The sequence below is a fragment of the Eutrigla gurnardus genome, assembly GCF_963514095.1.
Source record: "Eutrigla gurnardus genome assembly, chromosome: 16".
Lineage (NCBI taxonomy): Eukaryota > Metazoa > Chordata > Actinopteri > Perciformes > Triglidae > Eutrigla > Eutrigla gurnardus.
In genome coordinates this window covers 11,323,312-11,341,368 of record NC_139927.1, presented here as the reverse complement: position 1 = coordinate 11,341,368, position 18,057 = coordinate 11,323,312, and the positions used below count along the sequence as shown (strand labels likewise).

The window sequence follows — 18,057 nt, the reverse complement described above, 5'->3', positions numbered from 1 at the left end:
GATGTAGATGAACTACAGCTTATTAATGGTTGGACTCATCCAGCTTATCATACTGTATGGTCCCAAACCACATCGTAATGTGTTGCTCATTACTGTTATTCACCACATTAGAAATTCTAGGCATTTGAACAACCGTCTGTAACAGCCAGTGGGAGCTGCAGCGATTAATCAATCATAATAAGTGATTTGTAATAATGTAAGTTATTTCCAAAACAAAAATCCCCCAAAAAGTTGCAGCTTCTTAAATGTCAACGTTTCTTAACCCTTCTATGACAGGTAAGTCTAAATATGTGACGGCCAGTTCTCACATTTTTCATTCCAAACAATTAATTGATAAAATAACCTGTAGATTAATTAATAAATCTGTGCAGATTCTCAGTCATCCAGGTTGTGGTTATATTTGAAAGATATTTCAATATTATTTAACTTCCTTAAATACTTAAAATCCCCACTAGTCAGTTAGACCTTCAAAAACCTAAAGCAAGTCCAGCTGCATATGATAAAGCTTTCAAAAGGTTAATAGATAATGAATATAATCTGTAGTTGTTAATGTTAAACTAATAGCTCCAACAGCATGATAGTAGTTTTCTTGAGCATACAATTATGACACTAACAATTCAAATGACAAAAACGAATACATTTTATTTAGTGTTATTTATCAGTAAGTCTTCTAATGTATTTATTTTTTGTAGGATGTTGCCGTTGCTGTGACCTGAGCTTTTTCTGACTGCAAACATACACACCTGCACAGATGCATGTGCAAATACACAACTTATTGCTTAGTTTAAGCAGAGTGTCTCTGAAACAGTTGGTACATTTACGCAATATTTATGAAAAGAAAAAAAAAAGAAGAAGAAAAAGACTCCTACCTGCAGAACAAATTTCTGATCAATGTGGCGCTTTGCAATGCTGGGCTGGAAGTCTGGATTCTCTAGAAAGCGAAGGAGAAACTCATAGACCAGCTGGAAGATAAAAAGAAAAGAAAAAAAGAACTAGAATTAGTCCGACCAAAATAAAATTATATTTGAAGAAATTCCCTCCAGGCATTCCTGAGATATCGAGTCCACAATAACGGAACAGAAAGACGAATAGGATGGACAACAAGAATACATAATGCATCCAAACATGGCAGTCGCCAGCATAGAGGCTTAAAAAATACAAAATTCAAACACTTGCACCTTGTAATTACAACAACCCACACAGTGATGTAATCTTAAAGGTGATAAGGGCCGAGAGGCTGAAGTATCGGATCCTTACTTGAACGTGAGGCCAGGAAGCCTCCAGAGTGGGTTCATCCTCCTCAGGGTCAAAATCAGGGTTGTCACTTGGTGGAAGAGTTCGGAATATATTGGTGCAGATCTGGAGGGGAACGTAAATAATTCATTAATGAAATAGTTCATTAAAAACAAATCCTAAACGTAATTAAACAAGCTGCTTGTAGCATTATTCTGCTACGGAAATTGTTATATAATCTACTTTTTGAGTTTTGTGATCAGCAGCAATTACAGTTTACCAAGATATTACATAAATGTGGATGGAATTTTGAGTATACTGCAATCCATCTGTCTGGATCTACAAACAAGGACAAAAAATGTAATTCTGAATTCTCCAAAGCTGGTTGCAACCAAAGAGGAGTCCAATACAAACACACATGCATGAACATCACTGGCAGCTTGATTATGTTTAAGTTAAGAGTGGAAAGCATCTTTTTATCAGGACTGTTTTAGAGCATGTTTAATTGAACTGAATATTTGATCACAGCACCAAAAAAAGCACGGCTGGATAAAACCATTACAGATTCCGCAGCTATTCAATTTCTGCTCATTGTAGACAGGTCACTGCCACCTCTATCCCACCTTGTTATTTTTAGCAAGGGGTAAATTTGTGAATGACACACACACAGCAGTGGGGAGCTGGAAAAGCTGGCGTTATGCGACTGGGTGCACAGTCTCATGCTGAAGTGATAAAGACAGCATCAAATTAAATATTGGCAGCTGGAAAATCCTAATTAATTAATGGGAGAGGAAGGCAACAAAAGAATTGAAAAGCTGACATTAGCCCAAAATCTGATATGCTGGAAAAAATCAGCATGTACAGAAAGGGACAGAGCACAGAAGTATAATGTTTGAACTAGCATGCAAAGGTGGCATGGCTGGAAAATAGTGAAAAAAGAAAGCATGGAACTTAATATCACACAATGCTTACACTGACGAGTTCTAAAAAACGATATATATTGTACTTGTAGACAGTAAAATTATCGTCATCATAACTTCTGCCCATCAGTGCTTAAACCCTATTGGCTGAGAGCGAAGCCTCTCCATCAATTTGAAATAATTGCCTTGCTCTGAACATGAACTGAACTGTAATAAAGAGCTTCTTGCCAGTGTGTCATGAGCCTTTCACATTTTTTAGGTTAAGGAAGGTGCGAGTCGAGTGGAGAGATATTGACGTGGATGCAATGTGGAACCTCACCACTAGATGCCACTAAATCCTACACACTGCTCCCTTGATTTACATACACTCATGAGGAACACCTGCAAGTTTCTACGCAGTCACCGTTTTGCTTCTTAAGTGGTCGGAAGTGTTCAGGAAAGTGAATAAAAATCGCTGGATATGTCCTTTTCACTTTGATTTATGCGGACGCGACAGTGACACACACTGACTGCATGTTTTTGGAGCACGTTTTAGCTGCAGCTCTTGCACTAAACATTCCTGAAATCATCCAGAGACATCACCCTGGTGGAGGAACACACTAAAAGCTAACAGCTAACTTTTGTTAGCAACAATGTTTCGGTGGTGCGACATTCAAATGAACCCATTTGATTTTCACATGGGCATTTAAGTCCGATCTTGGCATGAGCTGAAAGGAATGGTACCCATCATGGTCTCGTGCTGCTGTACCCCCATCTATTTTCCCTTCAAGGTTGAATGAGCTGTTCATTCAGAGATGCCCCTCAGCTCGCCACTGTAGTACCAGACCTACAAACTCTGGGGAAGTGAAAAAGGTGACAACATGCAAAACTAAAACCCTCTTCATTCACTTCTACTACCCTGGTTGACATAAAAAAGGTGACTGTAGCCAAAAGGTGACCAGTTTGCAGGTGTGAGTACTGAGCTGTTATTTGCCTGCTTGTGTCCTTCCTGTTATATTACAGAGTGAAAGTGCAGCTGTTTCTGAGCCGAACCATCTGGAAAGAACAATTGTACAAACATCAAGCATCTTATCCATTCTTTCGCCAAACAGAACCTGTTGACAGCCAACATGCATTAAGCACTGTGGAGATTCTGGCTGCAAAAGCCCTTTTGACAAGTCTGCGATAAAGTTGCCCATACATCTGAAAGTCATTACATTTAGCTTAACTGACTGACTGGCAATACTCCTCAACGTTGTTTTGAAACATGAGAAAATTGTGATCTCTATCGATCGATTCATCATTCAGCCACTAAAATGTCATAAAATAGTGATGATAAAAATCAAGGCAAGGTTTAACCTCACATGGGTACTAAATGTTTTGCAGGCAATGTAAAAAGCCTTTTATCACTCTTCTATCACATAAGTTGACGCTCTTTTCCCTAGATGTATTATAGCAATAATTAGAATTGAACAATTATCACCTGGTGTGTGACTCAGTAATGGTGCATAGTATTAACATAATCATCTCTATGCAGATGTTGATAATAGGGCAGATAACTAAATCAGTATGCCACCGCTAGGAGTTCTCTGTGGCACATCACTTTGCTTTCCCCTGGAGTGGGGCTCATCATTGGCTGAGCTAGAATCAGATGACTTACAGAGTGGGTTTCCAGACATGACATTATGCCTCACAGCTTTTTCCAGGAGGAGTGCTCCGAGGCCAAATGCTGACAATGCGAGTAGAAGGAGCATAGCCTGAACCATGTAAACGCATGTTATTGCCAGTAAGGTCCAATTTAACGTCTATTCAACATCACAGAACTACGCGCAGCCTGATGGTATTAATCTGGGTAATATAAATAATAATAAGAGTGACAATATTTATTCAATTAAATTTTAACTTCCAATAACTTGAAAATTGGGGGCAGTGAAGTTCAGAGATGCACACTTATACAATATAATTAGTTACATAACTCACCACACAAGCATCCGGCACGCTTATTTAATTCCCCCAGTCACTTCACAATGTCGAAAAATAACTTCAGTTGGACAAAACAAAATAGAAAGGAGAAAATATTGTGGGAGGATAGCAAACATGGAAGATGTGTGAGGGAGAAAAAAAAGGGAACTGTGATGCGTGTGTGTGTGAAAGTAACGTAGGAGGATCCTAAAAAGGGCTGCTTCTAAGTGACAGCGCGGTAAGTGAAACCAGTGTACACTCTATACATGCATGTACACAGAGAGAGCGAGAGAGAGCGAGAGAGAGAGAGAGAGAGAGAGAGAGAGAGAGAGAGAGAGAGAGAGAGAGAGAGAGAGAGAGAGAGAATAAAGTGCAATAAAGCATTATCCAAGAGGATGAAGAAGATGGCAGATAAAGCAAATAAAAGGGGAATTAGAGCCCAAAATTGCTCTTTAAAAAAAAACCTGCTGGCTTTACACTCATCTCTGGCACAGAAAAAGAACACAAACAAAACTGAGAGATGTGATTTTCTATAATACACACAAACAAAGTAATTATAGAGTTGGCAAATAAGGCATAAAAGTTATTTTCACATAGATGAAAAACTTGGCTGTTTGTACCCCTGACAACCTCAGTGATCAAAGCAGTCCTCCTGCAGCAGAATAATGGGCAGCACTTTAAACCCTCACCTCCTCATTATAATGTGATGCCAAGCATAGAGTATCCACGAGAACCATCATCAGCAGCACAGCTTTCTGAGTGCAGCTGCTATTTGTCTAACCTCATTCAGAAGCCTGTCTGTACAGGACTGGGTTTCTTGTGTTCGACCCACATCTAGGGGAGGGCCATATCATATCATTCACGATAATACCGGTATATTTCTTTTACACAATAAAAAAATTCATATTGTGATATTCTGATTGGTTGACCCACATCCCTCCGTTCAGAACCCCGAATAGATAAATGAGATTACCATGAAGGATCACCGACAACACCTATTTTTTATTCTGGTTGCATTAGCAGCCATAACTCTAAAATCCAAATGATATCCTTGCTTTGTATTTTGGTTTAAGGCATACTTAACCTTAAACACAGTTGTTGCACCAGTTTAAATATTGAAATATTAAATGCTAGTTGGTTGACACAGTTAGCCGACAACTTTATATTTTCACTACCTTCCTGTTGCAACTGTTTGCCAGAAAGAGTCCGCAGTATCTGAAGCTAGCTTACACTGCTAGTCAGTACTTTTTTACACAAGCTATTTATTTGTTCTGTTTTTTTATTTTTTATTACTACAACGGTTAATGATTATTATGTTATTGATCATGACAGCTGCACAATAGTGCTGTTTGCTGAATGTTACAGCTGGTTGTTATTAGAATAGTTCAGAAATATTAGCATGGAATGTGCCAGAATGGCACGGTTGGTATTTTGGTGCAAACTGGGCTGAGTCTATTTCTGGTGCAAGGTCACTTCACTGCCAGTCTGATTCATTTTTAATCAAGAGAAAACAAAATATCTGAAACAAATGTGCAAAAAAAAAAATGCAATACTGCTTATAATGCAAATAAACTCTATAATTCAATACTAGTAATAATAATTCATCACTCTCCAAATGCATTTCTGATTAAAGTGGGTAAAGCAGGCTCCCCATGTACAAAGCCTGAGTCTGCGTTCAATTCAACCCACTGCCCTTTGTTGCATGTCATCCTCGTTCTCTCTGCCCCTTTCCTCATTAGCCAATAAAAAGGGGAAAAAAGACAAAATAATAAAAAACCCATGAGTCTACTAACCTATGGGGGAATTGTCAGCTGCTTCAAGTAATTATCTTAATCTGTAAAACACCTTAAAAGACAATATTGACAAATTGAATCCTAAATCAAGGTGTGACATGGATTACTGCCTACAGTCCATTAATAATCTGAAGACTCCTCGACTCAGCTGTGGTGTAGAGTGAATCATTGCAGCACTGACGGTACTATAAATGTTGCACATGAGTCAATATTGTATTGTAGGAGGGAACTAGGATGCTCTGGACACCTGCTCTTTGAACAGCAATCTATACATCATGTGGCCAAAGGTGTATCAAGATTGAGTGTGCAGATTGAATTCTGTACGATTGAATGTGCAACGGGTCATTCGATGATGATGATAAAGATCGAACACGCAGAACTGTCATAAATAAATATATCAGTGGTAATACAGTGTGCAGGGATTTTGTCTTAAATTACACATTTGTATGGTGGAATATCTCTCTGGGCTTCAGGATGTCAGATGACCAGATTTACCCAACTTTCCCCAAGAGTCAGTTGGTCTGTTTACCCATTCACACACATTCATACACTGATGGCAGTGGAGCCATTTGCACACCAGAATCTAACTCAATCATACACATTCACACGCCGATGGCACAGTCTTCGGGGGCAATTTGGGGTTCAATATCTTGCCCAAGGACTTTGGCATGCAGACTGGAGGAGCTGGGATTCTAACCACCGATCTTCTGATTGGAGGACGCTCTACCTCTGAGCCCCAGTCGCCCCCAAGTATGTATGGGGATGGTTGTTAAAATGCTGTGTGATTAGACAATGCCTTTAGCCTTCTGTATGTTATTAAGGTTTTAACTGGGGTTGGATGTTGGTTTCAATCTTAGTCAGTGGATTAACTCCACACAGTGAATAAGATCGGTATTCAGCTGAAGATGCTTACTGCAGTAAGGCTCAAACCTCTGGCAGACATTATTTAGGTTAGCAGTCATTTCCCATGTCCTGTGTCTATTTGTGCGTCATCATATAAGCTTTCAACAGCAGCTACTGCTTGTAGAAGACTGAAAGATAGTGGTAATTACACTTCAAATCAAACATTTTTAAGGCAAAAACAGTGTCAAACATTCATTTGATAAAAATAAAACCTTATGAACGCTGCATGTACTATATTAAGTGGGTGATGCAGTAGGTGATGGAGAGGAGGAAAGAAACGGATAGAAAAAAAATGTTTGCTGTGGAACCAGTGTTTGGCATCACAATGGTTAATGTTGTGTGTTGCCGACATGACAGACCCTGTGCACTCGATTGGCCTGAATATTGCAATCTTGCTCAAGTGCACAGGATGTTGCCAATGACACAGAGAGAAGAGCTCTTTGCTGTTTAGTAATACAGTCTTAATAACACTTAACTTAATACTTTGGAATAAGCCATTGTTATATTGACTTCTACAGAAATGTAGCAACAAAGAACGTAAAGGCCTGTTTAATTGTATCCTCACCATATTAGTGATCTCTGGGTACGTAGATTCCACCAGCACCCCTCTGTTGGTGGAAACGTAGTCCACAAGCTCGTTAAGTGTGGCCCTCTTGATCTCTTTGCTCTTCAGGTCCGTCACCGAGTCCAGGAAGTCGAAGAGCATGCAGCACTGCTGGAGTTTCTGGGTGAAGAGCTCCTGCTGCTCTGTGGAGGGGGCATCTGGAATCACACACAAAAAAGAAAATAAACTGAGTGACTGCTTATATACACATTAGAAAGCATGATGCAAAGCTCTATGCAAACAGATTACAGGTGATACAATAGGGGATGACAGCTGCAATTGCTCCCCTAGGGCTAATGGCTTGCTTGTGCAGAACTGCGGGGAATGTAAGGGAGTGCAATTTATTGGGTCGTAGGTTAAAAATCATTTTTGTTGTATATATCCTTAATTAATTTCAAGAGTCAGTGAATGGGATTAAAGACACATTGGCACAAAGAATGTGCTATAAATATCCTAAATTGCTGGTTTATTGAACACGGTCCCATATCTAACAAAACTGCTGGACAAACAGACACAATACACCAGTGTATTTTGCCACACAGAGGCGGCCCAGTCATTCTCGGCTTTGATTGTAAAGCCTTTTATGGATTAGACGGTGAGTACGTTCAGGGTTATTAAGAGCTGTCAAACTTGACCCTAGCTAAAGCTATAAACAGCATTTGGCAGCAGCCCAGAAATGTAGTGACACACTGTACAGTGATGTTCTGTTCCAACACAGCAGCAGCAGCAGCAGCAGCTCATCGCTGCAGAGACTAGACTCTTTCTGTAATGGTGGAGAAGGACACAGTTGAGCAAACCAACACTGCAGGTCTGATTTACAACACCTCAGGAACCAGAGACCCAAGTCCTAGGGTTACGCAAATATAGATGCCATCCATGACACCTGTTGACACTGAGGTGCTAATGAATATCTTCATTAAAACTTGCCCCATGTGAAGTAGTTCTCAATATACTTTAAATAGCTAGTGACACTCAAATACATGTAATGATATGCATTACTGTCATAAAACACTACAGCAATTAATTAATGTCAATTACCAGAAAATAAATGTGCAAATACTATGATGATTGTTGAAGCATTAATCGTTTTGAGTCACTTTGTCAAACAAAAATGTCAGACATCTGCTGGTTTCATTTTTTCAAATGTGTGGACTTGCTGCCGTTTGCTGTGGCAATTGAGAGTGTATATGTTGGTTGGAAAAAAAACAAGCAATCTAAATATGTCACATTTGGCTCTTGTGAAGGCTTTTCAAAATGTTCTGTAATTTCTACTGATAAAACAATTAACAGGTTCATCAAATCATGAAAAGGATTTGTTGTTGCAGCCCTAAATCACACAAACACACTGTGTTCTTCGGTGCTCTAGAGTGTATTTTACCAGCAAAAGGAGAGGAGTCGGGGTGAGAGGGGTCAAGGTGCAGTGTCTTATCGAGCGATATTAGGTAACTGAAAAGGCATTATGCTGGGGACAACGCACAAACTTCAGGCACAGCCAAAATATTCACACTGAGGCTCACACCTCATGAAAATGTTTGAGAGTGTTGACATCTGACGAAGCACTTACGCAACTGACCTCCACAGGTCAGATCACTGGCTGCTGCTCTGATTGAACTCAATATCAGAGTACAACGACGCCAAGCTGACTTGTTAACGCACTAGTTTGTCTTAATGCCAAATTTTCAAAGTATCGAATCTCAAAAGTTTCCTACTCTAAGAACAGTCTCAATACCATACTGGAACCAGGAAGGAAAGACGACCGTGGTGCCCCTGTGGCCTGAATGTACCGTTACTAACATGACACATCGGTGGCTCACATTTCTTCCCACTTGTGTAATGCTGAGTGTCATCACTTTGGACAGGCATGCTGGATTAAAACCTACAGTGATATGCACATCAGTGGCAGTGAAAAGCACAAATAAAAGCCTCCCCAAGACAGATTAAAGCACTCAGACTGAAAGGAGGGGATCGCAATTTTGGGAAATGTGCTTGTTTGCTTCTTTTGGGAGAGCCAGATAAGAAGATCAATAACTCTGCATATTTACTGTACAGAGACAGTAAATATGAAGTTACAGACATGAGATGGTTAGTTTTACATTGGGCTGCACGAAATTGGATCAGAACAGAACATAACCAGTGTTTGGAAAGGTTAAACAAAGAAAACAAGACACATTAATGAGTGAGGTTCTAGTAGCTGGATTTTGTGATCTTTGGACAGTTTTTTTTCTTAGCTAACTGGCTGCAGCTACATATTTACTGAACAGATATCAGAGTGGTATTGATCTCATCATCTAACCACTTGCATGAAAGCAAATAAGCAGATTTTCCAAAATGCTGAACTACTTCTTTAAGTCTAAGGTCAAAAGCTCGTCTTTTTGTGGATCTCAAAATGTATTTTTTCTCTCTAAAGCCAGCTCCACTATTCCTTCAGTATAGGCCATGGCCATGCATAAGAAAACAAGCTTAGTCTCCCTTGCTGTCTCTGGAAACAATGCAGGCAACATTCGAGTGGGTCTTTTACATATTTATATAGTGTGTGTTCACTAAGAGTAACCAAATCATTTTAATTCTTTGCAGGGAATCGTCTCCATCCCCCTGAGAAGAGAGGAGGAGGTTGGGCCTGTTGGATACAGTCTGACATGCAGATGCTTTCCCTGATGTGAAGCTATTTTTGCCTTTCAGGTACAGATGCATTAGTGCACAAATTCCTCAGGGTGCAAGGAAGGAAATATTTCCATCAGAACTATGAAGCTATGTATGAAAACAAAGAAGGATAAATACTTGAGACGTCTGATAAAAAAATCCAAATTAATCAGATTGCATAAGAGCTAAATGGATTTGGTTTTTGAGCAATAAGTGGTTGCATTAATCTGAAGGATAAAATACAAGTCCTTTTGTCCCACATGAAATATTTCATCTTGGTATCACAATGATGCCGATGTACTGCACATTCTGACTGCTTTATCTTCCACAAAGCTTCAGAAATCGCTTAAACAATTATCTGGACGCAATAACATATCATTTCATAACCACACATGGACACAAGTAAAAAGGAGAGGCTTACAGCACAGGATGCATAATTACACCTTAAGAGTGAGATAGGGTAAATAACACAAAGGGCTTAACTGTGTCTCTGTTGACTTCTACTGAGAGGGGCTATGTAACTGGAGGATTACTAGTTTTACCATTTATGACAGACCTTTAGAATCAAGCATAATTTGACCCAAACACCAATTAAAAACAGAACAGGGGAACGTGAATGGTTTCTGCAACGTTTTCTGAGTATTCGTCACCCACAGGCTTCAACCATGTTTGTGTTGTTGGAATAACAGTGCAACATACACACACACAGTCCTAAAATAGGTTGCAGCCTTTTCTATTCTTGTGTGAAAAAAACAACCTTGGTACAAAAAAGAAACATAGCAGCCGATCTGCTCTGTATTGCTGTATTTAGCAACACCAGAATAGATGTTGCTGGCCATTGTCATGTAAGAACCAAATGTTGGGTAAGCTATTCAGTCATGAAATTATTTTCTGTGTCTTAATTCATGTTGGTAATATTTTCCAGCCTACTGTAAATGGTTGAAGGTCGAGGTGGAGCATGGACACGCATGCACAGTGTTTGAAGGCCCACATTACAGCGTGAGAGATCATGAATAGGAAATTGTATAGTAGCCTATTTCTAATATTATTAAAAATGAATAGCCTAAGTAAAAATATAAGTAGGCTAGGCTAAGATCACATAAACAGTTTTCCATTTGCAATCTATAGGCTAGTGACCTGTATGATCTTTTTATTCTTTAGGAATTTATGCTGCCACAAAGCAAGCATTTACTGCGCTTGGGCATCAGTGTGCAGATTGGCTGGAGAAAACGGTTGCTCTTGGTGCTGATGGTGCTGCAGTTAACCTAGGCCATAAGGGGGTGTCATTATGTAAAAGGAGAGCGATAAAAAGATGACTTTTTGGCGTTAAAGGCGACGCGATGAAAAATGTGGGTGCACCTAAATTTTGTGCTGGTGCACCTAAAAAAAAAATTAGGCGCACCAGTGCTACCAATGCAAAAAGTTAGTTTGGAGCCCTGACACATAAGTGTGTCACTATGAGACAAATACTATGTTGGGGTTGTTAAGTATCACACTTTCAGAACAAAGAATGTTTGGCAGGCTGCACAATGTACAATGTTGTTTCTAAAACCTATAATTACTAGGGATGCACGATATTGATTTTTTGAAGCCGATACCGATATCGATAACTTTCTGCTCCTCGGGACCGATACCGATACCGATAACCGATAATATTGTTATTCGTTTTTGAATGTATATTCAGATCAAATTCAGGTCAAAAACACTAATGACTAAGCTTAGGTAGATTTAGCATAGCTTTGCCTTTTACCAAACACCTAACCAGATGTATCACAGTGACATGATAATTATTACTATGAACAAAAGAAAGCCAAGAACAGTTTTGACTCTTCAATAAAATGACAATATTTATTTTTTTCAAATAAATATGTAAGTGAGTCAGTCAGTCAATGACAACTTTCCCTGAGCAGCATGGGATATGCACACACAAGTGCTGCTACATTAAACTGTTGGTCCTGATCCACACAGAAATGTAAACTACGGTAATAGGCAGAAATATCAGCAAAGCAACAGCCACTACTGCGGATGTGATCCCCTCCATTCAAGCGCTGACGCGACTGCTAAAACAAACGTTACCAACAGACCACGGAGTGAAAACATCAAAGGAAACCCCGTTAAAAGCAGTGGAAACGCGTTTTGGTGACATCGAGGAAAAGCCACTGTATTATCTCTCAACTATATTGGACCCGAGGTACAAGGACCGCTACTTCACCCGTGCATCAAAACGCTAAGCTACGGGCTCGCTGCTTCTTTAGCGGCGCCGGCGTCTTCATACGCTTTTAACACACCGTCGTAGCGATGGTGATGTGCGAGGTGACTTTTAAGGTTGGATGTATTAAAGCTCGATGCCTTTTTCCCTCCTCTTGGAACTTCTGCATTGCATTTGTTACAAATGGCAAGCGATTCAGTTTCCTCAGAAACTTTGAAGTAGTCCCACATTACAGACGCCATGCGTGTTTGTTTACTAGTCTTCCTCCTCCACTCGCTCGCAGCCTCTACGTCACAGCCAGGCATGAGAAGGGAGCGCTCGATTTGTGGATTAACTCCCTCCTCCGAAACCTGTGATACCACAGTAACCACATCACATGCTAAACGGGAGGCGCCTAGAAAAAAACTAACGTCCCTCATCCCAATCCACCCGTATGACTGTTTTAACACAAACATCCTATCGTCGGATTATCGGAGGTATTAATAATTGTATCGGATTTATCGGGTTGACGTCATAATTCCTATTATCGGGCCGATAATTATCGGTCCGATAATTATCGTGCATCCCTAATAATTACATAACCAGGAGATTTGCTGAAATTAGGTCCTGTTGTTCATGTCCCAAAATGTAAGGTTCTCCATACAACATTCAGAGCATTAATGTAGCAGCAAACAACTATTTACAATGTAAATATATAGTGGAGTCATTTTTGTCTGCTTAAAGAATGAAGTCCCTCTGCTCCTGTGTGCGTTGTTATCTGAGCATATCAGTTCATTGTCTACATAGCCGGGCCGCCTGCGCTTGCCTTTAGTGCATGTTCGTGCATGGCTCACTGCTTCGATCTTGGCTGCTGCTCTCATACAGTGGCTGAAAGTCTAGCATCCACCCTACGGTTCCCAAGTAAGGCAACGCGTTTTTTTCTGCCAGTTTTTTTTGCAGCTGCTGTTGTTTACATTTGAATACAGATATGTCTTCTGTACATATAGTACCTCTTTAGACCCTTAACTGTGAGACTGCAAATTCACCTTAGAGGCATCTTGATTCTTTTGATCTTTGTTGGAAACCCAGTGATGCCATTTTTAGATGTAAGCACAGACAGGGATACAAAAGAGTTAACAGACAGCTATGATGAGAAGAATTGAAGAGGAAGCACTGTGCATTAAACACCATGAATTGCTGTAAGTGATGTTCCATGAGGGAAACATCCCTTTCAGCACAGAGTACATCATTACGTCTATCCAGTGATTTATACGTATTAAAAAGGCCCTCAATACAAGACTTTGGTTTTTGATTAGGTGTATGGGATGCTTGGAACTTGGACCATGTTGAACTCCTTCATATGTACTTTACCAAGATTCCAGCTGATTGTCTTACAAACCCTGATGAATACATCAAAGTCGACACCTGTTGAGAAATTCCGATCCAAAAATAATCAATTAACCAGCATACAAAACTATGCTTAACTGAACAGGGCTAAACACTAACTTTTACAAGTGGCTGCCAAGCTATTATGCTATTATGCTAATATGTAAATGTGATGGTTTGCATTCATTTTCCATCCAGCTCAAAGATGCAGGGATACCTCGCCTCTCTAGAACTTGCCTTTTGTTTTACGTTCAGGTTTGTCCGGTTCTTTGCCACACTCATTTGTGATGTTGACGGGTCAGTTGATTTTTTTTTATCCCACAGTTAAACAACTTAATTTGCTTTTCAATTGTCTCTAAAAAACAGATGCCTCTGCCCATTCAAGTAAATGCACCAACACATGTGTAGTGTCAGGTTGTCAGTTCTGACTACAACAGCAATAGTTTTGCTGTTTGCTGCCCCTTCATACTAAGTTAAAAAGTGGATCTCACTGATGGCAACCAAATTGCAAGAACTGATTACCACTCTCTCAAAATTGTTGCCAAGTAGTTTCAAGTAAACACTGGCCACTCGAAACCTGTGGGGCTGACGAGTAAGATTTCACAGGGGAATTTGTTATGTATTGTTATGTAATTTGAATGTTTTATGTAAGATAATACTGACCATTACCGGGTGTTGCAAAGCAAAAACAAAAAAATTAAAATAGGTGACAAGGATGAGGTTCTTCTAAAAGTAATTTCAGTGTTTTCCAGCAAGTTTCTAAAAATGTCCACAGATAAGGTTTTGCAATAATGTACAATGTGCTTGAGGTCCAAAGCAGCAAACAGAAGACATTTAGATAACTTGGGTGGAGTTTGGACTAATTAATTTTACTGCACATTATGTACAGGCTCAACCTGTTTAAATAAAGTCCAACAGTTTACAACCAATGCCGGAAAAATTTAACTAAAGCCATGTCAAGTCTCAAGTCCAAGCAATTCTCAGTGGACATGAGAACATATGAATGCTTTATGTTCCCTAAATTCATCAAGTTGGAACCAAAACGTTTGCCATACTGATCGTTACCCAAACTGTGTACAAAATACATCACTTTGTTTTTAAAAAGTCATAACAGAGAGCATACAAATCTACCATGGATGAAAATTGCATGGTGACGGATTTTCAACTACAATTCCAATTCAAATTGATCACAAATGTTATGTTCAAAACCGTAACCAGCATTCTCAGCGGCATAACATTAAAACAATATCTGCATCATCACACTTCTCCTTACACGAGGATGGGTTAAATGCAGAGGCTAAATTTCACGGGGCTGTGCACAATACGATGTGTGACGAAAGTTGATGAACATCAACAGTGTTGACATATGTGTTGCATGTAAACAGAATGCAACAGTGCACACGAGAGTGATGTAGTTGACTGCAGTTACGCAACCATTTTCCATTTCAGCATCCCATGTTTCACTGCCCCAATAACTGCTGTGTGTTTTGCCCTGGACTAATAGTGTTCTGCTGAGGCAGAGGGCAACAGTCATGGACAATGGAAATGCATCACTCACAGGGCGCACACAAATACACGACTTGTGGTAAAACAAAGACAAGACAAAGTATAAAGTTTTAAAATAAATTCATAACAAAAACTTTTTGAATATAAGTACATACTGCTTTAGTGGTTATGTTAATTTTGCACTAAAGTCACTAATACAATGAGAAAATACTCAGTAATTTCTTTTCATGTGTATTAAATGCACACAGGAGTATACGAAATAGGCTTTATCGTGTGGCCATTTCATAGAGACCATTTATTTATCAAATAACCAGAAAACACACACCCACACGCATATATCTTCAAGCGTCTTTGGGTACCTAGAAAAGCGCTATATAAAACCTTTGTATTAATATTATTATTATTAAATCTGACTTCTATTTGAATTTTGATTACCTCCGTTTAGCAGCACCAGCAATTTGCATCTCTTATCAATCCAAAATGAGGTAAAAGAAGGAAACTACTGTATCTCAACTGAAACAGCCTATCTCAGAAGCTCTTCTGACCTTTTCAGTAGTATTTGGCTCTAATGCTTTGGCACTTCTATAAGGACAGATTTGTAGTGTGAACATAGAAACATGATCACCATGATGGTAGAAACACTGGGGGGGTCTTGACCTGATCAGTTAGATTTACAACTAGGGATGTACCGATACCACCTTTTTTTCCACAGACCAAGAACTTACATTTCAGCGCTGATATTGATACGAGTACATAATAATGCCATTACCGTACTCTTTGAAAACGTGCGATCGCTAAAATGAAGTTGGGCTTCCAATACATTGGCAGAAACCCTGACAGATCATGCCAGACAGACAAACAGCTGGGTTGCTTATTAGACTCAACTGATGAGAGGCTAACATCATGTTGCCACAACGGTATTGAGTGTAGTAGTACAAGTACGAGTACATAAGCATCCCTATATACAACAAATGTTATTTCTATCATACCTTACAAATCATAAGGTCATCAACTCAAATCTGTTTTACAATATAGCCTGCCCTTTTGGTGCCCATCAACATTTCATAGAACTACAGCCAAGCAGAAAGAGACCAAAACAAACTGAAGTTAAGTATGCAGGTCAGGTGACCTCTGCACATTGACAGATTTTTGCTGCAGTCTTTGTCACTTAGGACTGTACAATTAAGAGTCCAATTAGATTTGTCTCCCTTTTGCTGTACGTACACTGAAAATAGTTTCTTTAACTAATAGTGATCGCATTCAGCACATAAGTCAACTCCTGTACCGTGTACGATGTCAGTGGGAATAATCAGCTTTAACCAGACAACCAACTGACATTATTATTATCAAAAAATGTCAAACATTTGATGCTAATTTTCATTCAGCCACAATGATTGATGCCAGTCCTAATTTAGTCTTTAGGATGAAAAGCAAAGCACCCAATTGTTTTCTTGATTGTCAAGTCAAGCATCAGGAGCTTAATGCCTACCAGTGCTTCCCAAACTTTTTCTGGGGAAAAATATTTGTGACTGAATTCACAATAGGCCTTACCTATAAATTGTGAGAAGAGCAAATTTGAAATTTTCACCTCAACAGGATAAAATATTCATGTCGAGGAATTTCAGCGTTGATGTCATTGATTACGCCAACCAAATGCGGCAGCCCTAGATCTTTTGCAATTGAAAGGTGCTTAATGTAATATTGATGGCTGACTAGCTCAATCAAAAATAACACTGCAGACTTGAACATTTATGATGAGGATCTATAAATAACGTGTGATGTGTAGTGATTCATATCATATGTATAATGATGCCTCTCAAATCTGACAAATCTCACAATCTGCTTCACCAAGTTACTGTCTCCATAATGTTTGTACGCACTAGTCAGAGTTTCCGTGCAGGTGCACACAATCTCCCGCCAAGTTTGTTTTTATAGATCGCAGCTTTTGTGTGGAAAGTGGCGTACGCCTTTCAGGCCCTGTGTTTTGCGTATGCAACGGTTTATAATTGAGACCCCAGGCCACCCGAAAATGGGCTTTATGGTTACATGAAAGGTAAACTGCAAACACATGCAATCAAAGAACTCCATTTAAAACATTTAAAAAAAAAGCAGCAATCAGGCCAGTTAACTGAAAGCTGTTGTCAGCCAATCAACTGCTGGCAGAATGGTAATAAGTAACAGCTGTGGCCAATACGTTTGTTTACACAACCAGGAGCTTCAGTAGTTAACCAGACATCATTCAGAGGGTGTTTCAAGATCATGTTTAACTGTGACAGTGACAACTGAATGGCAAGATTTTGGGATAAAACTAAACCGATCAGAAGGTATCAAATGCGTCTTTCCCTCCCCCAGTGATTTGTTATGATGTATGTTTTATTAGGTGTTAACTTGAATTCCATAACAGTGGACCATTTAGGTTCTGTATAAGCTACTTTCTCATTACAAGCCCAATGAACACCAACAACTGTTTTCCAATGCTCATTTTTAAATTTAACTCAAAAAAGTCAAGTACATAAGCAAAAAGCCAGAAATCTTTTCTTTATCCAAAGATGATCAAACATGAAGCAGAAATAAAGTGCTATTTTGGACTATCCTGTTGTGCCAAGAACAGTGATGCAGCCCGTCGCAGACAGACTACTTGTGCCATTTTACTCACATTACGACTATTGGTTACTCCGACACTTGAGCATGTGTTACAGTTGCTGAGAAAGATGAATGTCGGACGACCCGGCCAAGGGATGCCAGGACTACATGGAAAAAAGGGTGAACTAAACTGGTAGGCGAGATGCCAAGCACATTCCTATTATTACCATGGATAGAAGATTTTCACATCAAGGTATGCTTTCACGTCACTAGTTCATTAATCCCAAATGATCCAATACAAGCTGCCAGCACTTACTTTTTATATTTAACCCAATGAAGAACAGCCACAAGGTGGATGGA

The 18,057-nt window shown here is 39.4% G+C and overlaps 1 protein-coding gene across 1 annotated transcript in view; it reads right to left on the bottom strand.

The window, feature by feature from the left end:
- Nucleotides 1-18,057, bottom strand: part of ppp2r5a (protein phosphatase 2, regulatory subunit B', alpha isoform) — a 34,495-nt gene that overhangs the window by 9,409 nt on the left and 7,029 nt on the right. Inside the window, exons 2-4 of the mRNA XM_084030864.1 lie at nucleotides 7,356-7,552; nucleotides 1,258-1,359; nucleotides 870-962 (exon numbers count right to left, since the gene is read on the bottom strand). Of these exons, the coding sequence (XP_083886990.1) occupies nucleotides 870-962; nucleotides 1,258-1,359; nucleotides 7,356-7,552 (392 nt within the window). The remainder of the gene's footprint in view (nucleotides 1-869; nucleotides 963-1,257; nucleotides 1,360-7,355; nucleotides 7,553-18,057) is intronic.